Source organism: Rhipicephalus sanguineus, chromosome 5 (genome assembly GCF_013339695.2).
Source record: "Rhipicephalus sanguineus isolate Rsan-2018 chromosome 5, BIME_Rsan_1.4, whole genome shotgun sequence".
Taxonomy (NCBI): domain Eukaryota; kingdom Metazoa; phylum Arthropoda; class Arachnida; order Ixodida; family Ixodidae; genus Rhipicephalus; species Rhipicephalus sanguineus.
In genome coordinates, this window is record NC_051180.1 from 58,550,623 (window position 1) to 58,565,569 (window position 14,947).

Consider the following 14,947-nt stretch of genomic DNA (forward strand, 5'->3'; position numbering starts at 1 on the left):
CGAGGTAGCGTATGCTAGCGTTTCTTCTTCATTATAGTCTCTGCGCATTCACGGAACGCCATGTTTTTTTTCCGCCTCCTAGTCATTTACAACTTCGCCGTAATAATACGGGAAGCGAGGAAAGGGTGAAGAACAAGTGTTGTATAGGAAGGAAGCATTTGTCCGTTCCAAAAGCGTGCCACTGAAAATCCGAAGCTCAATCTCCCAAAGGCTGCACTCTGTTCCCTGAGGCACCGCAGGGCGACTGGGAACAACTAGGGATGCACATCGCTGCTTCCCACGGACAGGCTGGGACTATGCTTCGTTCGGGAAGTCGGAAGAGCGATTGCAAATAAATGTGTTTGTCTGTGTTGACTTGTCCAGCCTCTCGGATCGCCGTCTGCTCCTTGAAAAAAAAGGGGCGAAAGCGCTCGCGTCTTCCGTCAACTCTCCCGGGAGACGGCAATGTAGAAACCGAGCAAATGATGCGAAGAAACATGTAGACTACTGTCAAACAAAAAAAAAATGAACGCGCTGTGTTTGTCCAGCAGACTTGTATTTTTGCCCCATATTCGTAGATGCGTGCGAATACGGTCCTCCGGCTGCCATAAACGCGCTGCTCCGTTCAGACGTCCGGGAGCAAACAATATTTTTTGCAGCAGCTCGCGTCATACCGAATCTGTAGGAGGATGGACACTGACGCCGAACAGCGGGGCCGCCGAAGAAGCTAGACACAACTATATGTTTTTATAAACGCGACGTCTACAAAACTCTTGGAACGAGACTAGAACCACGGTACCAGATATCCAAGAAAGTGTCTAACTTATATTCTTGATCATATCAATTAAATTAAAGAAAAAAGAAGGAACTGATGTCCCTGACCATTTCAATGGAAACTGCGTCACTGTAATCATTTCGCTGTATTCATTTAAGCAAAGTATGTTTCAGTGATGAAAGTTGCTTGCTCAAAATCTACAGGATTTCTAAAGTGCTGAAGCGTTGACAGTTGAGCTTGTTGGTACATTTCACTGTTCACACAGCTAAGCGCTAGGTGATGGGACAACACACTAACTCCACCTATACGCTCGTGTGTTCTTGTCCCGTCGCCTAACGCTTCTCCGTATATTAACAATGAAGTTCTAAAGCTCAGATTAACTATACGTTAAGCCAACGACGCTGCCCTTTGTTACTTAATGGGGGTAGAAAAAAAAACTTGTAAGACACTTGGGCTTCGCCTTCAAGAGTAGAACGCGATAGCGTAATCGGACCCTGTTCGCATCGCCTTCTCAATCGCTAGCACAGCTTCGCCTCTCGGTGAACACCTAAACCGTGCCGCAACGGAAGAAACGTCTGTGCACCTGTACGCTGGCCCTTTCCAAACTATCCTAGAGTGCCTACTGCAAACACGGTTGCGACAAAATCCTTCCTTTTGCGAGTTGGCGAGGTGCCCCCTACGCATCCGTAAGGCAACACGCAGCACCCGCGCAGCTGCACGCGTTGTTGATGCTGTCGTTGATAATTAGAATTAATTATGCCTGTGTGCTTTGTAATTGGTGGGCCTTTAAACAAGCCATTCGTTGCGCAATTCGCCTGTATTGACGCTTGTTGTGATTCTACGCTTCTACCACGCAATATCACACGTGTTAATGACACTCCTCTCACTACATGACATTCATAAAGCGTTTTTTTTTTTTTTGAGCGATTTCGAGCACGGCGTGGCTTTATGGTAGTACACTTGCTTTCCACGCAGAAGTCCTGGGTTCGATTCCCACTCGAACTGAAAATTTTTCATTATTTCTTTATTTGCATCGCTCTCGAATTTTCGCACGCGGACAACGCTGAATTTTCGCTCACAACTAACTACACCGACACCGACACCGAAATTTCGGCGAAACGAGCTTAAAACAAATGACGTACAGTCGCCCATTTTTTTTACCTGAACGCGCGAGCATCGACCGCCAAGTTGATAAGCGCCGTACAGCGGAGTGCAGTGGCGAAATGAACGAGAATACGCGCATGCGCGCAATGAGCAGTGTTGGGCAGCTGCCGTCTGCGGAAAAGCCTAGCCGACGGCAGTTGCCCACAACTGCTCATAGCGCGCATGCGCGTATTCTCGTTCATTTCGCCGCTGCACTCCGTTGTACGGCGCTTATCAACTCGGCGGTCGACGCTCGCGCGTTCAGGTTAAAAAATTGGGCGACTGTACGTTGGCACAAGAACAGCTTACGGGCCACAAGCCTGACCGAAACTTTGTAAACAGTGTAGTCTATGTATGTGTGTGTGGTTATCAGTGCATATATCATAATCATCACCCAGCAGCATGTCAGGCGAATAGCCAGGCAAACAACTCCAGCTTTTCATTAAAACATTTCTCTCTCTTAAAAGAGCGCCGGTTATTCGCCTCATGAATAGCAAGGTATGTACATACAATGGCGGCAATCGGAAGCTTGCGCAAGTTACATCTATAGTGTCGTCCAAGCACGAAGCATACTAAGAGTGCGCCGCATACTAAGGAGGTGAAGCTCGTGCTCTATTCTTGGCAGTTCGATAATTGGCCAGTCGCGGGGCATTTGAAAAGCCCGCCTAAGATGCGCATCCTTCAAGTAACTATACTACCTTTTGATTTATTACACTCTAATTGAGCTATAGCTGTTTCCCTCCACAAATGCTAATTTCTCAGACGCATAAAGAGTTTGCTCATTAATGCTACGAAATCGTAAGTTCACTTCCGTACATTACTTCGCAATCGTCACAATGCCTTTTGGAAGTCTGGAGCCAGGTCTAAGAGACTTGAATACGGGTCAAAGATTGTAGTTCCCCAAAACGTTGCGCATAAATTTACATCGCTGAACTGCGCTTTATCGCTTCGGTTACGAAATTGAAGATTCAGATCGTTGCCCTATATTAGGCCTAGTGCCGAATTATATATGGTTTTATGCCGCGAATGTATAGCGCGAAGAACGTATCGAAATGCCATACACGAGGTGAGGTCATTATTTTGAAGGTAATTTCGTGAAAATAAAAGTGCTCCTCTTGGTAGGAGAGCGCCTAATGGGCTAGAATACTTAGCGGGAATTACAATACGCTTCCGGCGTTCCCCGCGAGTAAAATACGCCGGGTCGTTAGTCATTCAGTTCCTGGAGACGAGTAATGAAGTCAGGGAGGTTAAGAACATTTGCTGAGGGCAAGTGCGAGTTAGGGACTCGCCCTGCTGCGGTGCTTTACCTCGCAACTACATAATGCCTCCCCAGTGGATTTATTATTCATAAGTTCAACTGTCGTTTTCTTCTTTGTATTCTTTTTTTTTCTTTCCGCAGCTTCTTCTGTAGTTTCCATCCATAGTTTCTACTCCCACTAGAGAGCTTATTGGGACAGGTCGGTACATGCTTTGGGTCGGTTGGACAGCGCTTACTCCGTCTCTGTCCTGTAAAGATGATGATGATGACGACGACGACGGCAATGATGATGATGATGATGATGATGATGATGATGATGATATACTCACTCTGATGCACTCACCCAGAAAGGGGATGGGCCAAGAAACGTGTGGCAGGATCTTTAAGGTCTAGTCCCGCCTAGCCCCGCCACGGTGGTCTAGTGGTTATGGCGCTCGACTGCTGACCCGAAAGTCGCGGGATCGAATCCCGGCCGCGGTGGCTGCATTTTCAATGGAGGCGAATATGTTTGAGGCCCGTGTACTTAGATTTAGGTGCACGTTAAAGAACCCCAGGTGGTCGAAATTTCCGGAGCCCTCCACTACGGCGTCTCTCATAATCATGTCGTGGTTTTGGGGCGTTAAGCCCCAGATATTATAATAAGGTAAAGACCTATGAAGCTAAAAACAAATACTGGAACTTTAGACTAAAAATAAAACATCCAACAAATGTGGTTCGCGCTGTTTCTCGTTTTCTACTTCCAGTATTTAGAAAATTGTCGCACATTTTCATTTGAACGGACATGGGGAAGGACTGTTTGCGTATCACATTTTTTTTATTTTTTTAGCCGACATATCTCTTTTCTCCGATACTATTTGACCTAATAGACGGCTTGCACTGACGTCATTGAAGCCGCTATGTTGAAATATCAACACGGTGAGAAGCTGTGTTAGTGACGTCATGCAAATTGTACGTCGCACGCGGGTTCTATGGCTATTCTAGCACACATGCGAATATCAGGCTGGCCACGTCTTTATAACGTTGATGCAGGTTAGCCGTCATAGTGAACATGCTGCAGTGACGTCATAGTCGACACCATTTGGTAGTACTTGTACCTTAAGAAGTTGCGCCTGTGACATCACGTGAGCTATTAATAGTTTTCATAAAGATATATTCAGGTACACCGGCAGGTACATTCATGACACTTGTCTAACCAAGTAGTATATTTTAGGATTCATTTGATATTGAGCGCGTCAAGAGAATATATTTGTTTGTACTTTTTTTTCTTGCCTGTTTCTAGATTTTTTTTAGCGCGACTCACTCGTGCAGTAATGTTTCACTGCATGAAATGAAAGATACAGCACATTTCTTGAAGACATCGTTGAAAAAGACATGTCCAAAAACATGTCCGAAAACATGTCCAAAAAACATGCCCAAGCATACGCTCTTTCATAGGTTGCCAGTTGCCAGCAAAAATAATTTTTTTCTCTTCCAATGTATAGTGTAATTGTTTCATTTTCATAATCACCTGTTTACTGTTCTTGACATTGCTTTAGCATATTTTCAGACCTTACGGTGCACATAATCCAAAAGAAACATCGCTTCGATTTTTCAAGATTACCACTGTTATGATGCGAAAAAAAAAAAAGACGAAAGCCTTTGTTATTGATGAAGGTGGCGTAATGGCTTTGACTTGGCTTAATTGTTGACTTTGCAATTTAATACGTCACTGTTTCACTGTAAGCGGTGGTTACCTCACGGTAAACGTAAACTTGGGAAACGTGAACGGTAATTCGGAGACAAGTAATGCTAATCAAGCTTTCTCTTTTGCTTGTTTGTATTTGCAGCTGCGACAATGCACCAGACGGAGATGAAGGCCTTAGCTCTGTGTTCGTTGGTCCTGCTGCTCACGCTATTATCAGCAAACGGTGCATCATATCAGGTGAGATTTTTCTTCTCTGAATCGCCACGCGCAATTTTTTTTTCGGCAAACATGACATGGGAACTAAAGGAAAGGTGCCTGTGTTTCAATTAGTACACGGCTTCTGATTACATATCTAAACATCCCTGCTTGCGACAACAACCAGTGTACTTAACTCAGGTGTGCCACGTGCCAGCAACTCACCCGCGATAGCTGCACATATATATATATATATATATATATATATATATATATATATATATATATATATATATATATATATATATTTCTCACCATTCAAGAAAAAGAAAGTGATCAACGGGGCATATATCTGCGGCTGTAACGGAAAGAATGCATATTGCAATTCAGCGTCTGTCCGCAATAAGGCTAAAGGCTGTCTTGCAAGTACCTCTCTGCAAATCATTAGAACGTGCAGGCTAACAAAATTCCGCGGACCAATGATGAGGAAAACGCATCATTTTTGATGCAGTTGGAAACAGTCGCTCGCAACCAGTTTGATGTAAATAGGAGGGGGTGAGCTGCACTGTGGTTAAAGAGAATGCAGTTGAAAACGCAGAAGAACCAAAAAAACATATCTTTGAATAAAAAAAAAAAAACTTGCGCGCGTTCCTCTTTTCCTAAAGTAAGTGCCTGTGAGCTGCAGAATACTGAGTTACGCTAATTAAGAGCAGATAGCGTATGTATTACAGAGGGACTCTCTGTCTACCAAGCAGAAGAAAAGCGAGCCCAGTCCAGCACATCAATATCTCATTAGCACTTTGCGATGATTAATTGCTCCGCGATTTACAATCTCTAAAAAGCGAAGCGGTAGACGAAGATTATTATCAGGCCCTACACACTGCTCCTCGCACAGATATTGTTCAGTTCTATAGCCCAAAACTGGCTAGGCTGAAATGACGTGCATAGAGAAGGCCTTCTAATTGAATATCGCGGATTAAGGCGTAGGCTTTGAAGCGGAATTACCTACGCTTGCGCAGAAGGAATTAAGAAAGCTCAGGTCATCCTTGAGGAAGTTCCAGGAGAAAATAAGAAGGATTTAAGGTATCCACGCACGTTACTGAAAAACAGAAATCCCTTTCTTGATCATCCGATCATATGTGCTGAACAGGGACGAACCGGGCATGATCTGAACATGAATTATCTTAGAAGGGGGTACGCTCGAGAAACGCAGTCTTGCCGAAGATAAATGAAAAAACGAAAAAAAAAACGTGATAATTGAGGGGCCGAATTCACAAAGATTTTGGAAGAGATAGTCGCTTCCTCTCAGCGTTTGTACTCAATGGCGTCAACTGCTGAGGATCACGCAGAGGGTTCGATACCTCGTCAGTGAGACCGCGAGAACACTGATATGGACAATAATAATTTTCTGGAGCTACAGTCTAGCTACCTTTTTTTAAAAAAAACTCATTGGACCAACTAAGCATATTTCGGCATCAGAATGATGGCTTCGCGTAGCTGTGGTTTCCATAAAAAATGAGCAAACATGAAGCTCCCACTGCAACGCATTTAACAGCCAGGACGTTTCTTCTAATGTTTATAAATTGATTCATCAATACGTCAGTCGGACAATTTTTTTAAGCAACATTGCCTTGAACGTATGTTTTGCAGTGGTTGCTTTCCGTCTTTCTTTTCCTCCATAGCAGCGCTGCAAGCGAGGCATTTCTCTTCAATTTAATATATTAGCCTTTCCCACCTCCTCTCTCTCTCTGCGCGAGAAAATGCGTGAGAACACGACTTGGCGACAAAAGCAATCTGTCACATTTAGCGTTGGTGTTAATACAATGTAGCCTTTGTTAGCAGCGGAACTGTTTACGCTCGGAGAAACCCCGTTAGTCGTGAACAAAAACTATCATCTCATGAAACTGCGCATGCGCTCTTTTCGTCCTCTTCTTCATGTTCTGCTTCGCTCCCAGAACACGTGCGTCGATTTGTCCGGCGTGGGATGCAATACGTCGGATTTCCGTGACGGAAATACGTCACTGAAGTCTTGGTGGACCCCGGCATAAAACACTTTCGTGTTAAAAAACAGGGAGCAAGACAGAAAGAGAAAGAAAGAGAGAGAGAAAGAAATATATATATATATAGAGAGAGAGCGAAGGCATACCATAGCCACGTACAGTATAGTATAGCAAGGAAGGGGGAAAGGAAAGTGAGAGCGAGGAGGAGGGGAGAGGGTGAATCATGGCGTATCCATGTATAGTGGAGTACATCAAGGGAGGAAGCGGAATTAGGGTGAGGAGGAGGGGAAAGGGTGAAGCATAGTATAGGCATGTATAGTATATAGTAACAGTACTGAAAGTTGGGCGAGTTGGTGCTCATTCATGACTTCTTTTGCGCAAAACGTACACGGACACAAGGAAAAAGAGGCAGACAACACGGGCGCAAACTCACAACTGATTTATTTTGAACAAAGAACTGTACTTTTATCTTCACGTATAACAAACGCCCCCCACCGGTGAACCCAGGAACACACGAGAAAACTAAACAAAACTTATTCAGCGCTACGTCATGATAAGGAGCAAAGAACTTTTTTTTTTTTTTGAGTTCACACATTTGTAGACGGAAGGTTGCACGTGCCTTTCAAGAAGTCGAATTCTTTACCGGACATTGTGACGGAAGCTTGGCTAACACAATTTTCTCCCATGTTTGTAATATGGAATGCTTCAATCAACTCCCTGTTAATTTTTTTCCTGTGAGTTGACAGAATCTTTGTGTCTGTAAAAATTGGTGTGCACCCACATGACCTGCAATGATTCACCAGATGTGTTCGTCCTGAACTACGTAATGCGGAGTCATGCTCCCTCAACCTGGTGTTTATACATCTTCCAGATTGCCCAACATAAGATGCACCCAACAAGCTGTGAAAGTTGTGTCCACGACTTCGAAAGATGGTGGAGTCCGGCACTTCGCAGAGTAAGAACAGCTACCAGATGAAACACAGCCAACATTACAGGTCTTGCAAAACAGCAGTGGTATACCAGGTTCCGTTCAGCTGTGGCAGATCTTATGTTGGGCAGTCTGGAAGATGTATAAACACCAGGTTGAGGGAGCATGACTCTGCATTACGTAGTTCAGGACGAACACATCTGGTAGATCATTGCAGGTCTTGTGGGTGCGCACTGCGCACCGATTTTTACAGACACAAAGATTCTGTCAACTCACAGGAAAAAATTAACAGGGAGTTGATTGAAGCATTCCATATTACAAACATGGGAGAAAATTGTGTTAACCAAGCTTCCGTCACAATGTCCGATAAAGAATTCGACTTCTTGAAAGGCACGTGCAACAATCCGTATACAGATGCATGAACCACCCCCACCCCCCCCCCCCCAAAAAAAAAAAAAAGTTCTTTGCTCCTTACCATGACGTAACGCTGAATAAGTTTTCTTTAGTTTATCTCGTGTGTTCCTGGGTCCATCGGTGGGGGGCGTTTGTTATACGTGAAGATAAAAGTACAGTTCTTTGTTCAAAATAAATCAGTTGTGAGTTTGCGCCCGTGTTGTCTACCTCTTTTTTCCTTGTGTCCGTGCACGTTTTGCGCAAAAGAAGTCATGAATAGTATATAGTATAGTGCAGCAAAGAGTGGGAAGGAGAAGTGAGGGTAAGGAGGAAGGGAAAGGAGGAAGGGAACACCACCAACTCCACCGTTTCATCAGTCATCGCACCGTCAGTGCGTAGTTGACCCACTTCTTTCTTTTTATTTCTGATTTGCGAATTAACTGTGCCTACCAACGTTTAACATAAAAATAAAAACCTTTTTCACCTTCTAGCACACGGAACAACGCCTGCCTATACGTATACCCCTAACCCGCGCTCCTGTCTAGCTCCTCTAACTTCTAACCATTGCCCTGATGCCACGCGTCAACGGGCGACGACGTTTGACCAAAGTCCAAGTTATACAGCGCAGCTGGTGACGAATATTTTCTTGTTCAAGGAACACACGCGCCGCCTGCATAGATGCGCCTTACGAAAACTCTTTTTTGTCAACGAGGTTCTTTTCTTGCAACAAAGGCATTTGACTCGGTCGGGAAAGAGACGGAGAGTGGAAGGCGACAACAAGGACGCATATCATCCAGAATAACAGTGTGGGAGGTGTGTCAAAATATTCTCTCGTCCACGTGCCGACCAAACTTGTTTTCGACGCGATCTCTGGCAATAGCAGGAGGGGAAAGTAAAAGCAAGCCAAGATAGCAAGTGGCAGCCTGTAGAAAAAAGAAGAAAAGAAAAAAAAAGAAATACACAAAGAGAAAAGTGAGTCGCAAAGGAGATCCTTCGAAGCTATAGAACTTTCTTCAAAGCGTCGAGATTGGTATTTGTCGATGAATCTTTGCGCAAGTCCGAGTAGCTGTTATGGAAATGCGCACATGCGCATCGGACACTGTCGGGGCGCAGAGGAGACGACGTCCTGCAAAGTATGGCTCTACATGATGCCAACGGATATTTTTCGACCCTCGCAGAGCTCACTGTCCTCTATACACGTGTTGAACTGCTGCTTGCAGAGTCCAGAACATCGGGACGTTTCCAGCTCGCTAAAGGGAACCTCTCTCGGAAACGCGAGCTATAAATCGCGACGAGGAGTCATGACACGTTGGCACGTCGGGAGCTGTCTCAAGGAATCTTAAAAAAAGACGAAAAAGAAGTAGAAGCGTTCTCAAATGAGAGGTGTAAGTTAAAGTCACAAAAGCTTTTTGTCTTGGGTTAGAAATGTGCGAAGAGGGCCCTGTCGAGGCCTTAGTTTAGAATCCCAAATTTTGCGCCTACCGGAGTTACGGTGCTCCCTCCCTATAACTTTCTACGCTTCCTCGGCAAGACGTGGTGGACTTTTATTTCGACGTGAATAGTAGCGACTAAAAGTTTCAGAACTGTTCAGTTTAGTTATCTCCTTTTTTTTTCTAACACACAGAAGCAGCTAAAGGCCGTGTGACCCGCCCGCGTAGCCAGGGGGTTAACCCTCCCCCCTCCCCCCGCCCCCCGAAATTTGTCAAATTTTCCCTGCGTATATATACATGCACACATACAAGTGCACGCACGAACAGACATAACGTATGGTTGAACCCCCAATCAAAACTGGCTACGCCACTGGTGGGACCTGACACTTCTCTTAATTCTTGACATATCAGCACATTTACATTTTATTCAAGTGTGCTAACATGCACTGAAAACTCTTCGCAACATGCACATTTCACTCGTGCATGCAAACATTATTCACATCAGCATATACACCTGACAAGAGAGAGATAATAAAACGAGAGAAAGGCAAGGAGGTTAACCAGAATTGTAGCATCCGGTTTGCTACCCTACACTAAGGGGAGGGGGAAAGGGAAAGAAAGATGGAAAGGACAGCGGAGAGAAGAGCAGGCGCGCGATAAAATAAGTATAAACAAACGGAAGCTGTAGAGCGGAAGTACTGAAGCCTATTCAATAGGCCACTGGCACGCAAAAAGTTCAGTAAGGCCTTAAATGATTTTCACTGTGCAGACAGTTCGGGTCGGCATTCCAGCACTGACTGTTCCGACAGGGGTCTGTCGTCAAGGCGGGCCAACACAGCAGCTAGCGACAAGCTTGTAATGCCAACAAAGGGACGGAATTAGTTCCCTTCCTCTTTATCTCTCTCTCTATCTTTCTCTATCTCGTGCCTTATTTTGCATCATATTCGCTGCCGTTCATTCTCAATCCCTTGAGTTTTGAAAAACGGTGACGCCCTTTCCTCGATCCTTCGCAGAGTTCCGAGGCGTCCGGCGGCGTCGAGGGAGGGCAGCTGGGCGACGTGCTTCTGGAGGAGCGCATGGCGTGGGCCGACGGCGGAGGCCCCGACGAAGAGCTGGACGCGGCGGCGGAGACCAAGCGGGCCTTCCACGCCATGCGGGGCAAGAAGGACGACGACACCTGGGACTCGGAGGACAAGCGCGCCTTCCACGCCATGCGCGGCAAGCGGCTCCTGGCGCCGGCCAGCGTGGACTCCTTCATCGCCCAGCTGCGCCGCGCCGTGCTCCAGGGCAAGCGCGGCTCCGGTTTCTTCGGCATGCGCGGAAAGAGGCAGCTGCGTAAGTCTCTCCTTTTCCTGGCAACACTTTATTTAGGGTCCGCTGTTACGGAAGTGTACTATATTCAAAAGCCTTGAGCGTCCCTGAGGGTCTTGAGCACGGAACGAGGTCCTCGTCCCCACTTCCGAAGGAAGAGATCAAGTGATAGGGAGCACGTGGGATGTTAGATGAACATGCGAAATCCTAGAACCAGGCATTTTTACACGACTAAGTTGGCGTTCACTCTATCTATCTTCTATCGAACACCCCCCCCCCCCCCCGGTATGAGGGGGGGCATGATTTAGCAACCCTAATTAGCGGTTGCATTTTGTTCTAGATGTCTAATATAGAGCTGCAATGAACCTTGAACAAACAAACATCCAAGCGTTGGTCACAACAATGCCAGATTTACTTATCTAGTGTTTCGTACACTCAATGCACTCACTGGGAAGGGGAAGGGGGGGGGGGTCACGCCAGACTAAGTGTCCGTCTTGACGTCCCCCCTTCTGTCGACACCAGCTGCGTCTCCCTCCCCCCGGAAAAAAAGGAAACCTACACCTGTTACAGACTGGTCCAACGAGGTACTAGACAGTCTACCGGCCAAGTATGGTGCGAAAACACGTTAAGATGAACGCACTGTTTTGTTTTACATGGAAGTTTCAGTTTTCGTTAAACCGGTCTACAAATCTCACCCTTTATGGCAAATGATGTGAGATGCAGACGTCGCCGAACTAGGAATGTCGCTGAAGCCAACATTTAGACAAAGGGACCTGTCTTCGTTAGGCCAGCAACTTGACGAAGAAAAGCCCACATGTCGAAATGTTGGCTACAGCGACACTATCTGTTTGACGATTTGACATATTTCCAAGCCCCATCTTCCCTAAACTGCCTTGAAATTAAGCGAGAGTAATTCTGGGGGCTCTTACCCCGCTACAAATACTCCTACTGGCGATTCAAAATTTTCCTTGAATCGACCGGACCCAACGTCACAGAAAAAGGCTGTGCAAGCGCTACTGCGCTTTCTGCGTTCAACTGGTCTCTTAGAACGGCTCTGACCGGAACGCTTTGTGTGTGTGTGTGTGTGTGTGTGTGTGTGTGTGTGTGTGTGTGTGTGTGTGTGTGTGTGTGTGTGTGTGTGTGTGTGTGTGTGTGTGTGTGTGTGTGTGTGTGTGTGTGTGTGTGTGGTGTGTGTGTGTGTGTGTGTGTGTGTGTGTGTGTGTGTGTGTGTGTGTGTGTGTGTGTGTGTGTGTGTGTGTGTGTGTGTGTGTGTGTGTGTGTGTGTGTGTGTGTGTGTGTGTGTGTGTGTGTGTGTGTGGTGTGTGTGTGTGTGTGTGTGTGTGTGTGTGTGTGTGTGTGTGTGTGTGTGTGTGTGTGTGTGTGTGTGTGTGTGTGTGTGTGTGTGTGTGTGTGTGTGTGTGTGTGTGTGTGTGTGTGTGTGTGTGTGTGTGTGTTTTCGTAATCTCTCTCTGTCCTCTTTCTTACCCCTATATCCCCACCTCTGTGCAGGGCAGCAAACCGGTCACTCGCACCAGGATAACCTCCCTGCGTTTCCTTTTCATCAATTTCTCTCTCTCTCTCCTTGATGCAAATTGAAATCAAGCTGTAAGGTGCTAATGATTTGGTGGCGTCTAAAAACAAGACAACAATGCACAGGACATTTCGCCTCACCCGCGACAAGTATTGAGTGGGCTGGATAAGCGTACCAGTTAAGCACAACGTCTGGATTAATTTGCATGCATGGATTTTCTAACCCCAAACTCACCAGCCCTAACAGTACTGATTCCTTATGATTCCCGCAGACAAATACGTAGCAAAGAGATGTTTTCCCATTGCTGACACGTAGCATAAGCGGTTATGATTATGTTTCGCTTAGTAATCCCCTTCGCCTCGTCGAGCGTTGTTTCTCCCAAGCAGGCTTGCATCTCCCGCATTCATTAAAAGCTTTCTCGCGGTTAATCAGGCGCGTATGTTTATCTGAGCCTCCGCGGCTCTTCGCCCGACGCGTGGTCGCTCACCTTCGTTCAGCAAAGCGCAAGCCGCGTTTCCTGGGCAACTCCCGATTTGGCCTCGACATCAAACCTCGCTCCCCTGAGGTCGCCTACGTGATGTTTGACTTTGTTTCTCATAAGGTGGTCGCGCGCCAGACGAGGGACTACAAGCCACGTGTTTATCGATTTGTCCGCTTGCGTATTTGCGTATAGCTGTACTGAGGAAAATGCGCTCCATTGTTCGAACGCCGCGAACACGTGCTACGTCGACTCTGAGCACAGCACAATGGTGCACAATGGTGAGCTCGTCGAGACGCTACTGCGATGAGCCAACATATTGGAATGGTAGATTAACGAAGGATACGGGAACGAAGGTAGATGGCTTACGTTTGAGTCTCCTCGCTGCAAGCGCTGACAGCGTTGTCGCATGGAATGAAAGCTCGAGCTAGCGTGCGCAAAAGCGCGAGTTGCACAGAAAACGCCGGTCAATCACACTTGCAAGGAAGGAATGAAGGAAGGAATAAAAGGAAAGAAATAGAAAAGACAGAAGGCAGGGAGGTTAACCAGAAAGTGTCCGGTTGGCGTTTCTTCGCTGGGCAAATGGGAAAGGGGAATGGAAAGATGAGAGAGGAGGTAGGGAAAGAAGCTCTGAGAAAGCACAAAAGACAGTCGCATTCGACATGACTAGACATGACAGCAAGAATATGTATTAGACAGTGCTTGGCACATCGCACTTATTGCTGATTTCCCTTCTTTAGCGATGTGCAATTCCTCATGGCAGCACCTTTTGAGCCTCTTATACAGGAAAGGTCTAAAAGATTTCTGTTCTGAAAATATATTGAGCTCGAATGGTCTCCCAAAAAACAGGGTGCAATAATATTAAAAGCATTCCCACGCTTTCTTAATATTTCGCTTACTTATTTGAATAATGTCAGCAATCGCCTTGTAAGGCTTTTGGTCTACTAGACAGCATTTCACGAGCTCATTTCACGTGTGTTAGGGTCGGTCGCATCCTGTTTCGAGGTGTCACGTTTTCAACAGCCCCTGCCTCCGCAATTATTACTCAAATCATGCTGTTTTGTTATATTAAGATTTCGATTAAACACGAAGTTAAGAGTTCAGCATAAGGAAAAGAGGTTATACTTTTTTTGTATTTATTGTTTGGAACATAAGATTATGAATATTTGCCACGATGAACTCGCCACGCATTCGTCTAAGATGTAAACGTTGTTTTTTTCTTGCTGCTATCGTGACATATACGATGTGTCAGTGCAGCACCTGTGCTGTGTCCCAGGATGTCCAAATAAGGTAGAAGTGAAGGGAACAATGGAATGTTGAAGCAACGAAGCTCTATAACACGAGGCGCCGCTGAGGCCGTCTTTTCGACAAGCTGACTTGTTTGTCTTCGTGAAGGCTGCAACTTGAGGAGGACATGTCCGCGTGTCGGAACGTTGATCCAGCGACACCCGTGTTCAAGAACTTTTAATCTCTTGCACCAGGATGATTTCGCCAAGCGTCAGTAAATTTACCCGTCAAATCCTCTCGAACGTGACAATCGTTTGCACTGACACCTAATATTATATCTGGGGTTTCACGTCCCAAAACCACGATATGATTATGAGAGACCTCGTAGTGGAGGGCTCCGGAAATTTCGACCACCTGGGGTTCTTTAACGTGCACCTAAATCTAAGTACACGGGCCTCAAACATTTTCGCCTCCATCTAAAATGCAGACGCCGCGGCCGGGATTCGATCCCGCGACCTTCGGGTCAGCAGTCGAGCGCCATAACCTCTAGACTACCGGGGCGGGGCTGCACTGACACCTTAAAAAACTGTTTTGTTTTTCTGCCTGTAGTGAACC

General features: G+C 46.1%; 1 protein-coding gene across 1 annotated transcript in view; it reads left to right on the top strand.

The window, feature by feature from the left end:
- The window catches only part of LOC119393674 (uncharacterized), a 171,445-nt gene that overhangs the window by 151,021 nt on the left and 5,477 nt on the right, over positions 1-14,947 (top strand). The window contains exons 2-3 of the mRNA XM_037660791.2: positions 4,982-5,076; positions 10,799-11,120. Coding sequence (XP_037516719.1) covers positions 4,990-5,076; positions 10,799-11,120 — 409 coding nt within the window. The 5' untranslated portion in view covers positions 4,982-4,989. The remainder of the gene's footprint in view (positions 1-4,981; positions 5,077-10,798; positions 11,121-14,947) is intronic.